Raw genomic sequence first — 19009 nt, forward strand, 5'->3', positions numbered from 1 at the left:
ACAACACTGTAGCTGCTGTAGTACGACTTCAGTGCTCCATACAAGTGTGAACCTAGGTCTTCACAATATCCTAGGAGTTCAGTCAGCAAATACCATTATCACTGTATTACAGATGAAGAGACTGGGTCATTTAAGCATATACTGAAATGGTTTAGTGGATCACAACCACACAGAGTAACTACTTTATGTAAAGCTGTATAGCAAGTTAGTGAAAGTGGTAGAATCACATGGCTCTGTGTCCAGTGGTTGTTCCCCATCAGATCTGTACTGGGAATGTCAAAGATGTCAATTCATAAGGGTCATACTTTTTTTTACAAGGAAGCGACCCAAAACCATGTGTCTTCTTTTGTTAATAGTATCCTCCATGTGGACAGTAAGCATCTGAAAACCTCAGAAACTTATCAATGGAAGTGACCGTATGTGTGCTGTGTGCGTTTATATATCTTGTAACCCGCTCACTGCAAGTAGGTATGCATCTATATAGTATCACTACATTTGTATGTATAAATAGGATGCTCATCCACATGTAAGCAGTTGAAATGGAAATCTAGATGTTCTGGTATGAAATTTTTTTATTCTCCAAACTCTGAGTTTATACAGCTAATGAATGTGAAATACGGATATACTGGAAGTCTGAGAGTAAGAACTAATACTGAATTCGTCACATTAGAAACACTGTTTTTTACATGTACTCATTCTTATACACAATGTGTTACAAATCTGTAGGGTTTTTCTTCCTTTTTTTTTTTTTTTTTTTTTTTTTCTTTCCCTCTTCTTTAACAATCCTAAAGAGCATGTTACTGTATCACAGACAGTATTTGATTTGCACTTAAGGGAAATATCACACCTTGTAGTTCAGTCTTCTAATAAACCTCAGACCTCCTCTGTTTCTATCACTTAATTTTAAATTTCCCAATCTTGGAAAGAGGCTGATTTCAGTGTATTCCCATTCCTATGCTACACTGCTGTAGTGCAGTCAAAGAATTTTTCCACATGATCATACTACTATTATTACTATTGATTTTGACATATCTGGATCAGGATTCAGATGTGGATGAACATAAGCAATTATTCTAAAAACTTAAATAGCATTTTCTTCCTTTATTTTCCCACATTCACAGTTGCTCTCTCCTTTTCTCCTTCTTTTTCCTTCCTTCCTTTCTTAAGAGCTTCCCTCTAACTATAGTTTCTCCCTGAAAGGTCATTGTTAACTTGGTGCTAGCTTGTAATGAAAATAGCACATTTTTTGTTTATCTTCATGGGATTTTTATCGAGAAATAACAAAAGAAAGAATTTTAAGTTATCTGTGGTTTACTTTCCCTAGGTTATCAATTTGTGGCCTTTGAGAAAGGGACCTTATTTCTGAAATGGTTAGAAAATCTTAAAGATAGCCCAGATTCACCAGAACACATAGGTTCCTAAATCCTTTTTACAATCCTTTACATAGATTTTACACTATGCTTAAATGATTAAATATTTGGTGAATCTTGTCCTAAATCTTTTATTTAAAAGCAGCATTATTTCTAATTAAATGTGGTGGATAGTGAGAGCCAAAGCTTAATTTAAAAACTCAGATCTGAATTCTATTAAAAACTGTTCAAGTTGTAAAATATACCTTAGTATGGATGGGAATAAGGAAATAATCAACTGCTTTAATTAAAACTAATGAGAAATAACATGATTTTCCTTTCTGTCTCACTCTAAAAACATCCAGTGTGAGCAGCTTCTGTGAAACTTGTGGGTTTGCTTGTACACAGATGTAAGGATTATTTGCGTGCTGTCATTTGCCATAGATTTCAGCAGCAGTTTCCACATGTCATGGAAAGCACACCATATAAAGCAGAGGTGTGTTCTCCATGTATGCTATGTCTATAAACCAAGCAGGACATAATTATTTTAATAGAATATGCACAGACATTGTATAACATTTTCAAAAGGATTTAGAAGGCTTTACAAAAGAGGACAGCTACAGAATAAAAATACTAATTAAGATGAACTTCTCAAAGTTGGTAAGTGATTTGGTTTATGATTTTGTTAACCCAGGTGAAGATGCATTAAAGACTGAACTTCAGAGTGTACTTTCTTTAAATTAGGACTACCACAAGCAGCTCAGATCTAAAAGTAAAAGCATCCTGAGTTCCTACTCAGTCATTTGTGAAAATGGCCTTATTTCTCTCTAGCTATATTATGAGTCAAAGCTGGTTGGGAATAGAGATAGAGGGGAAGTTTATGCTCACCTGGATTAGCCTCACATAGTGTCATACTTAAGAAGCTGAGTATCTAGACTTTTTACATAAAAGAGTCCACTCCCATTGGCTGACCTAAGAGAATGAATAAAGATGCCGCAGCCATATCTTGCCTGTAAGTCCCCCCATAAAACAACCTTTGGAGTTCTCTGATGAGAAAGGCTGTTTCTCATATCCAATACATAAGTCTGGGGTACCCTAAGATTGCTGTTGCATGTACATAAATGACAAAGTTCCCTGAAACTTCTAAATAATGTAAAGATGAATAAGTCCACCGTATCTGTTTTCTTTATCTGAATCTGGTTTTACTTTTGTTTGTGGTTGGCCTCTAAGAAGACTGGACAACCCAGACACAGAAATTACAAAAATTTGCTCTATGTATTAAATGGGCATTACATCTTTCAGCATGAATTCAGGTTCTGTTAGCACTTTTAGGAGTCATTAGTGCTTTGCTGAATTTTCCCACACCTGCTTAAAATATGTTGGTTGCAGTGCATGCTGCAAAGTGGGGTTACTTGACTTATCATTAAGGACAAATCCCAGCTGCAGAGATCTAACAAATCCAGAGGAAGAATTCAGCAAATATGTCCTATTTACTCAGAAGCACTTGCTAGTATTTCTCTCTATTTCAAATATTGCTTTCACTGTACGATGTGAAACCGGTCAGTTTATGTAAGAAATAGATGAGGGAGTACACTGATTAATGAAGGAACTAGAAAAATGTGAGTAGTGAAGAATATGAAGCATTCAGACTATTCAATATTAAGGTCAGTAGAAGGTTTTGGAGAAGGAGTGGGAGAAGGAGTGAGGGAGAAGAGGGCTTGGGGTTCAGTGGAAAGTGCCTTGGGGACCTGTGGGCTTTGGGAACAAGAAAGAGCATTGAAGGTTGATGAGTAATTGAGCTATGTGGGATATATTATCTCATGGTGTATTAAGTTCCTTGTGGTGATTATCCTCAGGATGTTAGAGTAGGCGTTGGTTAATGGGAGACTAGGGAGAGGGATTTGGGAAGAACAGGAGAGTATACATAAGAGGGTGGGATACTGGAGCTGGATGGCGAATTGTGAGAGGCTGGGAAAGTATCATGGGGAAATATTGGACATTCCTGCTGTGTTCTCATACTCCTTCAAGAGCATCTACTTTTGACCGTTGTCAGATAGCTTTCTAGCATACTGAGCCACTACCGGTGTTTTTCTGATATTATGTTAGCTTTTATAGTTTCTGTGAAAGGGTGAAGGCTTGCCCTCGTGTGGTTGGTTGGTAAAGGAGGACAAAGACTAGTGCCAAGCAGAGAAATATGGAAATAGCTTAGTTGGAAAGGCAGACCTCGCTGTGGTAACAGAAGATTGGTTAGGCCACCTTAGGATAAGGGCAGAGAGGAGTTAGGAGGTGATGGGAACAGGATTTCCATCCTTAGCTTCTGCTCTAGAATCCTTAATCCCATGCTCTAGAACTGTGTTTTCCCATACACAAATCTGTTTTTCTGAACTCCTGAGTATAAAAAGCATCCATTGCCCCAGCCGGCTGCATATGTCACCATTCTCCGTTCATCCCCTTCACCCAGCTAACTTTGCTCTTTGGTTTACTACTGCTTTCTACCATGGGCATTTGTTTCAAATATTGCAAAATATAGTGGAGAGCTCTTGGTTGGGTGGTACTGCCTGTGATGTCTCATGGCTGCACTGTAACCACAACCATAAAAATTAGATTAAACCAACAAGTAACTTTGCCTAACAGTCTAGCTTTTCTTGAAAAGTGTGTTTGTCTTCAGCATTTTCAGTTCATTCTAACAATATGGGAAGTTTAGTATTTTGTTTGCAATATGGCTTTTGACTGGAGAATCCTAAGAAGATGGGATACAAGCATAATAATTTCTGAAAGATTTCCTCCACATTTATGTCTGGCAGTCTGATATCTGCCCCCTCTATGTACCCATGGGAAGAAAAGATGTTGGGGACCAGCTGTTTCTTGCAGCTTGCCAACGAGGTCTGTGTCACATCAATAATGTCAGTCAATCACCTCAGTGAATAATAAATAATGTGCACATCCACAGAAATGAGAGATATTGTAGCAGAATGTTATATACAACAATGTACTTCAGATTGTAAAAGTTTCAAATGTCTGTGCATTTGTAAAACTAAAATGTTCTTAAGACACTTAAACAAAATTATAGTTCATGTTTCAGCTCGAAGTTTGTGTGCTACTTATTTAGAGAAGGTGCAGAATTCATTACATTCAGCAAAATTGTCTTTGCCTTCAAAGAGGAACTAAACCAGGCTAAGCAGTACTGGAGCCACTAAAATCTCAATAATACTTTTTGGTAACTACTTATTATTTAGTTTTAATTGAATTATATTGCACAGACATAGTTCAATAGAGAACCTAAATATCCCAGTCAAGATCAGGGCTGTGATGTTCAAGGATCTGCAGACAGAAACCAACATGTGTTTTCTACCACATTATGGGAAACAGTTTCCACCCAAGAGTTAGCTAAGAGTTTAATCCTGCAATTAGTATGCTCTCTGCCCAGAAACTATCACTTGCAGCACAGCAAGACAGATGGATTTCGGATTAGAAAGAAATCTCTCCCACAACAGAGTAATGCACAATTTATCAGATATAACTTGGGACAGTGGTTCATACTCTCTGAAGCAGCTCTGGGAGACAGGATATCAGAACATTATTATTTGTATTTCATTCCAATACAAAGTGAGGCCCATTGTGTCAGACACTGTATAAACAAATAGTAAGAGAAGACTTCAGTCCCTAACAAATTATAATCTAAATATGCAAGGGTAACGTAACTGTACAGGAAATATAAGTATATAGCAAGGGAAAGTGACTTGCCTGTGATCACAGTGTTGATTAGTGATAGAGCAAGGAGCCAAATCCAACTGTTTGGATTCCCAAATCTGCAGTCTGTACTACGGTTGACCTTACTATTAGGTGATTATTAGTTTCTTCTGATGAGTTTCTTGTATTTTCATAATTGTCTTTTGTATTTGATGTTATGTGTTTGTCAAAATTGCTATACAGAGAATATGCCCCAGGAGGGGCTGGAAGCTTGTTACCCTACTTACGTGAGAAAGAACAAAGCAGTAACAGATCTATAATCAAGGTAGATTTAAATGTTTTTATGTCATAACAAGCAGTTCTTCTTTTTTATATATGTGTTTGCATATTTATATGTGTATATATATAAAAAGTGTGCTGTCAAGGATTACTTTAAGCATAAATAGCAGCTGGCTTTGAAATTAATGAATATAATCTGTAACAGGTACATATATAAGGCATGAAGTAATTCCTGGCATTCTTCAGTTGATACAGTATCTGAAAGTTGGGGAGAAAACATTAGAATCCAGGAAAGCTACACAAAGTATTTTATTTTATGATATTTTTTCCTGCAAGTGGATGAACAAGCATTACAAACATGCCCTACACCTGTAAGATCTAGTTATATGGCAGGTAACCAGGGAATATTCTGTGTTTTAAAATGAAATCTGCACATTGAATCAGGCAGAGAACAGCTGGCTTACAAATCAGCCTGAGAATCAGAATAATCTATGAAAGGTATTTGTGTTAGCATTAAACATTTTTGCATGCTGTCAGTGCAGAAGATAGCCTCTGAGCTTTGCGGATTAAGGAAGTGGCTGGTATGACTTTCTGGATTTGGGTTGCCTCGTTAAGAATGGAAAACTCAATTAAAATTCAGTTAGGAGAAAGCTATGTGAGCCCTTGTGATTTACTGCGGCACAATGCGGATTCATATTTTAAAAGGCAGAGTTTTCAGTCAAATTCACGTCAAGTTATTAGGGAATAAGGTTATGGTCATTTCTGCACCATGTCATTGCTTTTTGAGCAAGAGCTATACACTGATATGCATGTGTATCTTATAAGCAATAGAAAAGCAAATGAAGATAAAAAGAAACTATTCTTTAATAGCCGAATACAAATATTACACTTGGAAGACTAACTAAAGCACGAACTAGGGAGATGCGTTCCTGGATATAAGAAACAACAAGTGATTAAACTGTTAAATTGTATTGTGTTCGGGAGCAATCAACAGCACCAAGACAGAGCAGGCATTCACTTACTACAGCATCTCTAGTTCTAATGTTAGGATGTGAATCTCATTTCTTCCACAAACTGGAGTTGACACAGCTACTTCTAATCCACGCTTTTGGACATGTCATTGCAGACTGAGTGTGGATGCTTTTCCTGTGGATTTTGCTTGAGATTATGCCTCTACAAAACCTTTTACATTAACTCAAAATAGGAAATTATAAGGGAAGATTAACTAAAATCAAAATAACCAAAAAGCTAACATTAAATGGAAACAAAAACTGTTAGTATGGAACAAAAGTGCCCACACACAGACTTGCTCCAAAATAACTAATTGTATGAAGTAAAACCAACTGTTATTTTGGTTCCAGTGTTTTTTGTGCAGAGAAGCCCTAGGACCTCTGGCAATTAAAAGATAATTGTTGTTGTGATGCAAATATTTACAACCACTTTAAGGCCCTTTTAAATTGCCATTGCAGTGTAAAGTATACAGTGCTGCTGTAAATGAGGCCAGAGATAGCGAGGCCAGAGGCAGCAAGGCCCTTCATATTTTATAAGGATTTTTAGGAGACAGAATTTGCCAATCGTATGAGGTAAAAGAAAGGAGAGAAGAGGTCAAAGAGTTTGCAGTGAAAAAGCAGATTGTGGAAAGCAGAAGAAATACAGTAAATGAAAACCCACAAGTACAAATGGCAAAGGATCAAAGGTGAGGGGCTGTGTAGGAGGGAGGTGCTACTGATGCTCCCAGACGTTCAGGGATGGAAAAATTCCATTAAAACTAAGCACCTGCTGCTTAAGATTAGGGCTTTAAAATTACAAACTATGTCAGTAAAAGCATTTTGCTTTGCAGTTTAAAGGGGAGCTAAAGGAAACAGTCAAAGTACTAGGAGGTGGAAAAAGAGAGAATGGGGAAATATTTTAATGAAACTGATCTGGGCACATTTAAGATGGGATATTGCTTAGGCATGGCTGTTTCAGTCTGATTTTAATTTTTGTTCCTCTTTCTTTTAAGCTGTCTTCTTGAGCAAAAAGAGATATTTTTTTTAGTTTAGTTTAGTAAGGGTATAGGCAACCAAGCTTTGGATATCTTCCTAATCTTGTGCCTCATTCCTCTTCATGGGTGTGTCTGACTTAAATTTCTGTTTCTTAATCCTACTCTAGTCTTTGTGGGTGAGGAGAGATGATTTCTGACTCTTTTGCTCATTGCAGAGTAGAACGCATCACTGAAATCGCTTCTGATGGAGTAAAGGCTGGCAAATGTTAGAAACCACAAGAACTTAGATACAGAACCAGACTACACTTAACTGACATGCACACGCTCACATTGGCATGCCCACACAACCGAAAACCAAACCGAAGGCTGCTTGGTTTGAAACGGCTGTTTCTCCTGCCCCATACTGCTTTGATATTTGCAAATCGATGAGCTGAGTATCATATGTCAGGGATTGGAAGCAGACAATGGAAAGCCAAAAAGCTGTTCCCAGTCCCTCTCACTGAGACAGAATTGATCAAATTGTCACTTACAATTCGGTGGAAAAAAACAGCCTAATCTGTGGTGTGCCCTCTCTGTAGTCCCACTCCCACACTTCAGTTTAAGCACATTGTTTCCTTTTAAAGAATTTAAGATTAACCTGATAATTTCTTTTAAATAGGAAATAGGAGAAAAAAGAAGTGGCTAAAAGGAGTTGTTTAGAGTTTTACTTTCCTCTGCTCAATGAGGGGATACTTGCTCTTCTTGTCTACTTTCAATACCAGATGTCTCTGAGACATCGTGAAAGAGAAAGATTTTCAGAGGTCCTCAGCTTTTTCTGGAAACTGGGCCCCTTTAAGGATGTCTCAAGTATGACACTCAAAAACAGAGTCGTCCCAGATTGCACAGTGCTTTTCAAAACTCAGCCAGCAGTTTTAGTAGCCTATGCCTCAAGGAGTCTGGGCACCTTACCCAAAAAGAGCTAAAAATGTAATTTGCAGTTCTTCAAGTAATCCAAAACAAAGTATCAAATCCCTTCCCATCTTCCTTTGCCAGGGAAAGTCCCTGTGCACTGGAACTGGCCTCATTCTGCTGCACAAGAGACAGCAGAAGTAAATGGAGGGTGGAGTGGGAGAGCTTTTGGAAGAATGATCAGGCTGTGCATAGTGCTCAGCCCTACTTAATCACAGATGCCTTGCTTGAGAATCGAGTTCCAAATATTTCCATGGTGCTCAAACATAGAGTTACCTGGCTGTCTGTGCTGAAGAATTTCAACCACCAGAATTTCCTTGGCTGTGCTGCAGCTGATGGCTTTTTCCATTATTTTAATACTCACTCAGCAGATACTTACTTGGTGTGGGTCACTAACCAGGCAAGAAAGTATCGACCAACTGTTGAATTTTCCGAATATGAAGGTTTATATGACTGTGTATTGTGGCCACAGAGGAACGGTCTAAAGATGCATAGAATAAATGTGCATGGCAATACAAATACAGCACATGACAGACACATGATTTGACATCTAACTAAATGTCTGATCTTTGCCTTGTTATAGCAATACACCTCTGACACTTAATCCTTTGGCCAAAGCAAGGGATTGTTGGGGAAAAATAATGTAAAAGTCTTAAGAAGTGATTGAAAATAGTTCTGCTAGAGGTGGGCTGAAGTTTTTTTTTTTTTTTTTTTTTTTTTTTTTTTCAGGCTAAGATGGATGTCATAAGACATTAATCATCCTAAATAAATTAATAAATCATCTGTACTAATATACAGATGGTCTGTGGTGAGGTTAGGGAACTAAAGCAAAGCAACGTGATAGACTGCTGCTGCCATGAACCATTTGCCATCCAGCTCACTTTCTATTCTGGCTACCAACTATTGCTGCCAAAGGAGCTGTTACAGTGGGTTTTAATACCATCAGACAGAAATGGCAGGTAGACCTGTGGAACAGACACCTGGTTTTGAAAAGGGGCTTAGAAAAGCATGATTGGAGTCATCACAAATAATCATCTTAACATACATTCCTATTAAAAGGTGTACTGAAAAGACCTGGTCTACTCTTTAAAGATATCAAAAGGGGATACTGAAAAATGCTTTTTCTTCTGTGCAATAATCTGTGCCATGTTCTGATATCCATGCTTATAGAAGGGTGCAGAAATAACTAGACAGAGACTTCAAGGACAGACCACAGAAAAATGTTCCTTAGGAGCTGGAAGGTCAGACTCGTGAACCTTGTCCGGGTGTTTGGGAGTGATAAACATTTTCAAAAGTTGCTTAAGTGAATGTTTTCAATATTCTCTCAAAGTTGTGTTAAACGAATGCCTAAAGGTTTTTAGGTTTTAGTTATTTGTACCAGTTGTTTGGAAAAAGCTTAAAGCCTCCTACCCTGAAAAAGTGATGCTTTATCAAGTAAGAGATTAGAGAGAAAATTATACCCAGTTTTAGGATCAGGCTGTGTATGTTCTTCAGTGTGCATTGTCTTGCATCCCTGAATTAAGAGACTAGAATCAACTTCAGGTATCTGGGCTTCAGCTCGTTGCTTAAAGAGTAAGGAGGAGCTCATCTGCTCCCACTCTGATGATGCACAGCTGGTCAAGACGATTACTTTTGGGGTCTCTGAAGAGCCAAAGAATCTAACTTATGGCTGGAGACAGGACACAGGAAAGGACAAATTGGTGTACTGAGGAGATACAGACACTTTGGGTTGGCTGGCGTGTCTTATTCCAACATGCAGGGTCACACTAACCACAAGGCATGGGACTTGGAAATAGTTTTCACCAGGCTCAGTAGGAGGGCCCCAAGCAGCTTCTTGCCTTCCTGCGCAGCTGGGGACATGATTCAGCTTCCAGGATCACATGAGCATGTTGCAACTAGGCAATTCTCTATCCTTACAAGAGGCTTATTTCAGGTAGCGTTTTGATTTTTCTTGTTCCATACTAGGAGCACACTTCTCACTAATTACTGTTCTTACGATATAGTAATTAAGGCCTTTGGGTTTAAAGTAAAGATGTCTACATGGAACAGCATGTGACTTGACCTCCTAGGTATCAGAGGAGGTTCAGATAGGCCATTTTAACCCCAGCCCTGTTGGGTGGAAACAGTTTTGCTTATGGGCATTTCAAAAATCCATATGTTCTATGCACAGAAATAACCGTTATGATCATATAGTCTGACCTCCTGCATAGCATAAGGCTTTTAGCTCACCCCATAATTTCTGCATTAGGTACACATCCTGTGGTTAACCCACATCCTGTGGTGGGATTATATATCGAGTTTTGTATTGATTAGATTATGATTTGAGACAAATTATGCTTTTAGCTTGGATTTTCAGTAGTTTAGGCTTGCCTCTGTAGGTTTTTCCTCTTGGAGTTTTGTAGGGCTTCTACCAGTTATTCTTCTTTGACATCTCATTCTTTAGCTCCTTCCTGAAAGAACAATTTATGTTAAAGTAGTCTCTAACTTCCTTGCCTTCGGCTTGCACAGCCTGAATACACCTTGTACAGTACTGTAGAAAAGATACCTAGAAGTTGTTCCATGAACATGGAAACTAAATAGTGTTCTCCTTCAGACGTACGACCTTTATAAACCCTACATGTAATCCTTATGATAACGTGAACTTTCCTCATGTCCTTTATGCCTTGTCTCCCCAGGGACGGACAGTATGTGCTAGGTGACTCTTACAGAGCTGTGTTTGTGCTTACTGGTGAGCCATTTGCAGCCAAACAGAATATATAACAGCTGAGTTCATTGGGTTTTTTTAATGTCATCAAGGCAGTAATTTTGGTGTCTGTCCTTCAGCAGTTGCCAATTTTCACAACACTGGTAAGAACTTAATTTTCCTTGGGATTTCTACACTTCTGTCAAGATTGACAGGTTTAGAAGTTACTGTGTGTGGTGGGGACAGGGCAGACAAACAGATGATTAGAAAGACAGCACAGACACATAAACTTGTTTCCTTAGGAAATGGAGCTACAGATTATTACCTAGGGAATTTAGGGTTCTTTAAAATTGCTACCTTCGAGTATTCTTACTAGTCATCTTCCTTCCTGTCTTTCTTTGAATCTCCTCTTAAGGTCTTTGGGGGTTTCGGGAAGGAGCGGGACCATGTGAGTCTGTACAGAATGTTAGGCCAAATTTTAACATTGTGAGGCGATACACGTGGGAAGCAGTAGACACCACCTTTCTGCAACTTTCTTAAAGCTTTTTGGTGCCAAGAGTCCTCTCACAAAATTGCGTTATTCAGATGGTGTAATTATGCGGGATTACTCTCAAATATGCAACCAGAGTGACTGATAAATTATTTCCTTTACTCCAGCAGTCATGCAAGATTAATTAAGTACAGTTAGTATGGTGACGCTCTGAAAATGTAAAGCGTTATATAAATGTTGAGTGGTATTTATACTGATTATATCCAGGATGTTGGTTGATAGGAAATACATAAAATGTTTTTTAATGCATTTCTATATATGCAGCTTCAGGTAAGAAAGTATTTTTATAAATGTACTTGGCAAAGGGTTTTAAGAATTATGTAATGGATACTTTGAATGCCTAAGTGTGGGTCTAAAAGTGGCCTGATTTTTAGACGTCCATCTATGGCTATCACACGTAAACTATGTTTATACTCTGCCTGTCAACTCATTCCCCTCACGATGCTTCAGTTTTTACATGGTTGACTCTTGTGACGTTAGGCGCTCCTCATAGTTCTCCCATGGCAGTCAGCATTGTCCAAATGAGAAAAGGTAAACAGGCAGCTTATAGATATTTCTAGTATTGATACGATTTACTGCCCTACTGATTTTACTGTTTACTACTACTGTTTACTGGTTTATTTATATCTGTGTTTGTATGGCACCTAGAACAAGGTTTACTTTTTTTTTAATTACCGGTTGAAAAGTTTGTCCATCCTCTCCACTCCCAGTTACTCATTCCTACTCATCCTGCCAAAGTTTTCCACCCTCTCAGCTGTGCTGGATGCCAAGTGAACACGTTGCGTGGCTGTGCTCGAAGTGGGGGAGGAAGTGGAAGCTGCAGTGGGGGAAGCAGGAGCAAGTCTTAGAATATTATCTCCTTAATTGCTTTTTTTGAAATCTATTACGAGTTGTTCTTAAAAGGTAAATCACTAGCTCTAATGCAATGCAAAAGGAAAGGATTTTTTCCAGCAATTAAATAGATTCCTGAAAAGTTCTCCAAGCTCCCAAACTTTAAGATCTGTGGTAAGAAATAGAAAAATGTGGGAGTTCCCCGGTTAGGATGGAGCAGATCATTCATCTGGAGATTTCCTTGAAGCCTGTGTGCAGTACTCATACTAGCAGGACTTTTTAATGAGATTTTTTTTTGTCTCTGTGTACTTTTCTACTTTATATTTCATCAAGGGGAAGAAGCCTGGTGTAAAGGTAGTGTAGCCAAGCTGGGCTGTACTTTGTGCTCTGGCACCTCATCTTCTTAGCTTAAATAACCAGTTGACAGAAGTCATGGCTGGGACCAAAGGGAAAGAGACCAGACACTCACAATGAAGTCTCCCTCATCTACTCCTGGTAATATATCCCTGCATGCATCACTTCTAATGCCCGAATACCCTTCATGGCAGTCATGAAGCACCTCTTGCTGATTTATTCGGTATTGTTTTCCTTTTCATTGCCTTGAAAGTCACTGCTTGTTTCCTGCAGATCCTACTTTGCCTAAAGTTTCATAGCCAGTCAATTGTATGCTCCAAACACTTGACCTGTAGAATATATGGGATCTGGGTGCAAATGTATTGGCCCATGGCCATCGCTGTTGACTGTCGATGATATTTCATTGGAACTGCAAACTGTTATGTAGCAACACCGTTATTGGCACAAGTGTTCGGTTTGTTTTCATGCAATTCCTACATGTATATAAACTACACTGTGAGCTGGGGTAGAAGTAACTAATGAGTGGTGTTGGATTTCTCATTGCTCTTTTTTGCAATTGTAGATGATATGTTGCAAGCAGAATGTATACACATACGTTAGCTCAAACTTCCCCTTTCCTTTCCTTGTCCCACTTGAACAATAACAAATAATCATGACTTTTCCCTGAGCTTGGCTGTCCCCAGGCCTGATAGTTTAAGATAGTCTCTACATAGTTTGAGAGTTAGATTGTTTCAATATGCTCTAACCTGTGCTGTAGAAAAAGTGTTATCTGGTGATTGCTGCAGAGTGCTGCAGGACTGCTATTTGTCAGGACAAAGGAAAGATTATTACCTTTATCCACTTTTATATACTGTGCTTTGCACCTTTAATATCATTCAAATTCAACTTTAATTTCAACTGCTTGTAGAGTAAAACTGACTTTGCTTCTGCAGCCCCAAATCTCAGCAGTGCCAAATGACACACTGCAAAGACTGCTGTGTGTTTCACCTGTTTGGGGTGAATGTTTGATTCTTGCAGGACCCTTCCTGTGGACCTGTTTCAGGGGTTTTTATCTCATTTTTGTCTTTTGCTTGAAGTGTTTAATATGTCTTAACGTAACAGCTCAGTTTGATGCCTAGCAATACCATAGTAGGTAGGCACCAAAGAAATAGAATTTATTATGATGATGCTGAGTTCAAGTACCAGGGAAGTCTTCAGGATATCTTGGTACAGTTGTCACTGTGGTTGCAACTGATACAAATTTTGATTTATTGTTGCACTGTTAATTCTTGTACATAATTATGTGGGATGCACAGGATGTATTTTAGCAATGTGCCAAAGTCAAAATAATAATAATAACAATAATAATAATAATAATAATAATAATAGGATTAGCCTAGAATTTGAATTTGGTAAAAGTGCTCTTTGGTTTACTGGCATTGGTAATCAAAGCAAGAAGGGAAACAGACTCCTTTTAATTTAACAGGACAAAGGTAAATCACAGCTACCACTCATTCCTTTGTTGTTTTTTCCAGGTGATGGTATGTGTCCCTTTAAGTTCATGGGTAAATTGAGTGTTGTGTCCTGCTTACAGCCAGGATGCTCTGGTGACTGCTGCCTAACCCCCTCTAACCAGTAACCCAGCAAAGGCCTGTTTTCATCTGTAAAGCTCCCTGTAACTCACCCACATGCAAATGCTTCTGACCTTAATTAAAGCAGTTCACCTCTCTCTGCCTCAAGGGATGGTTTCCTCATAAGGCAGTTGTGCTTAATTAGCATTTGCATAGCATTCTGCTGGTTGCTCTCCGGGAGCGTTGTTCGGTAGGAGCGTGGGATTGCTGAAGCCTGACTGGCAAGCTTTGCACCCTCCTAATTGACACAGAAGCCAAGTAGAAGTTACACAAGGAAAGAACAGAGAATCGTTAATGATGGATCATTAGCAAGTAGCTCCTTTGAATGAATGTAGATAACTTTATAACTCTATCAAAGTGAAAAGTAGCGTGATGAATTATGCATCAAACAATAAAAGCTCAAGGAAGACACTGGTTTTATAATTGCTGTGCAATTTTCTAGCATGCTGTAGTTTGTAAGATTAATTTCTTTGGGAAGTGTGAAGCATTCTATGCCTGTTGTACACTTAATGTCAATTTTGTTTTTCTCTCATTAGAGGTTTTATTCTGAGTCTTTTGATGTCGCTGAAAATACTCCCAGGGTTTGAGATATGAAATTTTTATACTAACAAAAATTTGCACAAGCAAGTGAAAAGTGTATAGCTTCTAAACTAGTTCCTTTGAAGGTTTGCTGATTTCTCAGTATGAAAAGTTCTCAGTTGCACACACCTGAAATAAGATTGCTTTATATCTATATATTATTATATTTTTAATAGAAATTGCCTAATAGTTTTGTGGCTACACTGAATTTCTAGACTAATACATCTCTAAGGGGCATTTTTGCTCTGAAGTTATCTTCAGAGGAATTTCAGTTGGCACAGATAAATCATTCCTGTGGCTTGCACTAGTGCCAGTTCAGCCCTCAGTCAGTCCTAGGAAGAGCAATTAATACAAATATTGCCTAGCGATGTCACATGTCCCTTTAAAATGTACTGATCTCTCACCTGAGATTTCCTCTGAAAATTGAACTGTGTTCAAAGTGAGTAGAATTAGAGGAATTAGTTAGTAGAAAAGTTACCCCTCATGTAAGCTGTTTCTTAGCTTTCATGGATAGCTGTGGGAGATCATCTAATCCATCAGCAAGCCCCAGGAATCAGCCTTAAAATCAGCTATGCTAGAATAATTTTTTTGTTCCTAAAGACCTGATAGATAAGGACTCCACAACCACCTCACATAGCCTGTTTCAGCATTTTGCCACACCTATCATTATGAAAATTTATTCTCTACTACTTATTTTCAGGGTTTTTTGTTACAATTCAAATCCTTTGTTTCTCATTCATCAGGAATGTGAAAAAGGATTTATTTCCTTGCAGAAAGGTTGTATGGATTTTGGGGGAGTTGTGAGTTTGTGTGGTTTTGTTATTGTTGGTGGTTATTTTTTACCTTTTCTGAAGACAGTTTTGACGACCTTTTTCTTTGGCCTTTCTCTTTAGGTCCATGATCCCACTTTGTTCAGTATGTCATGTTTTCTGTGATCACTTTTGTTGGTGTCCTGTAGAACCTCTTCAGGTGTTCCAGCTGGCTGTGCAATGGGGGCCCCACAGCAGACACAGCTCCAGCTGTGACCTGCCAGCTCTAACTAGAGGAAAAAAGATCATTTTGTGTGTTCTGCAGGATTCTCTCATGTTTGTACATCCCTGTATGATGCTTGCCTGCCTTACAACAGCATGATGTTGTTGATTTATTTTCACTTTGTGATCTAGAATAACCCCTAGCAATTCCTACATTGCTATTTGTCCCCTTCCCTATATTTATGTAATTAAATGTAATTCCTTCCCCTTGACATTATTGAATTTCACCTTGTTTTATCAGACCGTTTCTCCAGTGCCGCCAGATCATTGTGAAATCTGCTTCACAGTCAGTTGTAGCTTGAAGTCCCCAGAAACCTGAGCAGGTATAATCTGAGTTCCATCAACCAACCCAGTAAAAATATACTGATTAGTGCTTCATCCTGAACAGATTCCTCTGGAGCTCACTTGAAATGTTCTCTTTTACAGGATCCCAGGTAGCAATTCTCTCAGTATTGTGCCTGGCGTCAGATTTGCCTAGACCATGTTTCCTTAGTGAGTTTATGGAAAATAGCATTTTCTTTCTGAAAGTCAAATCTTGATCTGGCATGCTAGTGGTTGGAGGGCCATCTCACCTGACCTTAGATGTCTGCATTTAAGGTACTTGTCTACCCTCTCCTTTATGGAGAAACATAGGTGATCACAATTAATCTGGCCAGGTTTAGTCATTTACCAGTATCTTAAAAGACCTACACTGTAAGTGTGTCTCTTCATCTGCAGTGACTCCAAACACAATCTAAGCAACTGAAAATCCATACCTAGGCATTGTTATCTGAAGTTAGATGGGATGTATCTCATATTCTCCTGGTATAAAGACAAGAGATTGAGTGTACATTATTTGTTCTTAATAGATACATACATGCCAGCTGTTACTCATCTCGGGTACTTTCATTGTGATTATTTGTTTCAGTATCTAATGGAACTTGAAGTTAAATGATTTGGTCCACAATTCCCCAATTCTACCTCCTTTTCTTTTTAAACACAGGAACCATACCTGACCTCTTCCAGGAGCATACTTGTCAGGAACGTACCAAATCAGCTTGAAAAAAACTGTTTTTCTAAGCACCCTTTATCTTACTTTGTCCTACCTTGAGGTGAAAACCTTTACCATATTAACCATTGGACTACAGTTGATGAAGACTGTTGCAAAAGTGGCGTATTTTGGCACTCTGCATGACCTTTTCAGCATCTCTCCTCAAATAAATAGTAACTTCAAATAGCGAACTTCTCTCCTCGTGCCCTTATAGGATGACTTCTTGCTGTGTTTCATCTCCGTTGCTAGTTGATATTCTGTTTCTTCAGAAATAAGTCAAACACTGTTCTGCCTATTAAATTGCTCTATGTGTTTCTTTGCATTTCTACGTAAAGCTGTACTGTGATAGGCAAAGACATAACTACATATAATTTTTCTTGTAAATTCTTTTTGATGCTACGATAAAGACCATAGCTATGAATAGAGAAATCCTTTTGCCAATTGACCAAAGGCTCAAAGGTTGTCGAATTTTGTATTAAAGTTTTCAACTGAGAATTCAGGAAATTATTTTCCTCTATTTCCCTATAAAACAGTTAGTCTTTCTATGCATATGCTGAGTGCATACCTTCTGATGCCAGAGTATATTTGTGGCTTATTCTCTCTTCTGAGACTGGTAGTAATGGTATAGCTACTTGTCTTCAGGGAACTACACTGAAATCTCTGTACAGTTCACTACAGAGAATTGTTAAGAAATGAGATTTGACTACCTGCAATAGACATATAAATCTTGGTATCGTTGCCAGCTTCCCTAAGTGATTTCCACCTTTGAAATTATTGTTGCCAGAGTAAATAAACCATTGTTGATTTTCTTACGGCTGCTGCTACCTATATTTTTGATACAAAAATGTAAACCAAGCTGGGGAATATCGCTGCTGTGCATGATGTCAGTCGTACGTCGCTGCAGGATAACGGAGCACACTGCAGAGGCACTTGAGCTGTTGCTAACTGGAGATGGTCCCTCCCTTTGTCCAAAGAGCTGCTGCAGCAGTAACAGTGTGTTAATATGACACTTCATTGTGTTCTTATGCTTGTGCTGCCTCCTGTTGTAGGCAGCGTGGGGATTTCTGCATCACATCCTGTTGCATGGGCTGAGCATTGCCTGTGTCATTCAGGTAGCAGAGAGTGGTAGACCTGTGGTGTAGTATGATTTGGAGTACCCTGATATACATATCACTGGGAACAATGGGAAAACTTCCTTAACATTGGGCGAGTATTCAGCAATTCTGAGTTTGAGTGAACTACTTAAAACTGACTTATTGGTATATTAATGTGAATTGGAATTTTTTTAGTCTATAATTACAAAATATTTCTGTGATAATGACTATGATGACTGCTGTGAAAATAACATACTGTAAACTAGCATAGTCACTTCACTATAAATATGGGCAATAACTTTTGAAAATAATTTCCCTCCTATCTGCTTTTTTACAGGACCAGGTGTCAGATACAGTGAATTTGCTGTGTCACATCCGAAACCACCTCCACTTGTTGGACAGCATACAGTGGAGATACTGAAGGACATGCTGGGGTATGACGATGATGCCATAGAAGAGCTGCTCCGCACTGGTGCTGTGGCTCAGCATGAGGTCAGATAAGGAACATTAGCTACATTCCTTCACACTGAGTTCACATTACTTTGTCCTCTCTTTGCTCCCTTCAGCTCCCCTAATGGGACTCAAAGAGAAGACATAATTTAATTCCTAATTTTCTTCCATGTGTGTTTGTATGATTTTAACACTGATGTATCAAATAAACAATCTTATACTGTCTGAGTGAAAGATTTTCTTGGGGGGGGGTAAATGTAACTAATTATACAGTCCTGTGTGGCTACTCATTTTCTGTACTTCATGTGAAAAATTGAGTTCTTATCGTAATTACAATAATTGCCTACACGTTTGTCCCCTTGAGAAAAGAAGCAGAACCTTAAACATTTGTATACTAGAATCTCCAGTTGCAGAAAGCTGCCTTATACAATTATTTTAGTAGAAAATAGTTTATGTACAAACTGGTGGTTGATCTAACTGGTTTTGAACAGAACTATCAGTCAGGAACTCTTTGTCCATCTCTATTTTAAATCATGGGTAGAGTAAC

The 19009-nt window shown here is 38.5% G+C and overlaps 1 protein-coding gene across 1 annotated transcript in view; it reads left to right on the forward strand.

The window, feature by feature from the left end:
* Positions 1-18706, forward strand: part of SUGCT (succinyl-CoA:glutarate-CoA transferase) — a 330401-nt gene extending 311695 nt beyond the window's left edge. The window contains exon 13 of the mRNA XM_026843996.1: positions 18350-18706. Coding sequence (XP_026699797.1) covers positions 18350-18513 — 164 coding nt within the window. The 3' untranslated portion in view covers positions 18514-18706. The remainder of the gene's footprint in view (positions 1-18349) is intronic.
* Positions 18707-19009: the final 303 nt, after the last annotated feature.

This window comes from Athene cunicularia (assembly GCF_003259725.1).
Source record: "Athene cunicularia isolate RWA chromosome 2 unlocalized genomic scaffold, athCun1 chr2_part2, whole genome shotgun sequence".
NCBI classification, from domain to species: domain Eukaryota; kingdom Metazoa; phylum Chordata; class Aves; order Strigiformes; family Strigidae; genus Athene; species Athene cunicularia.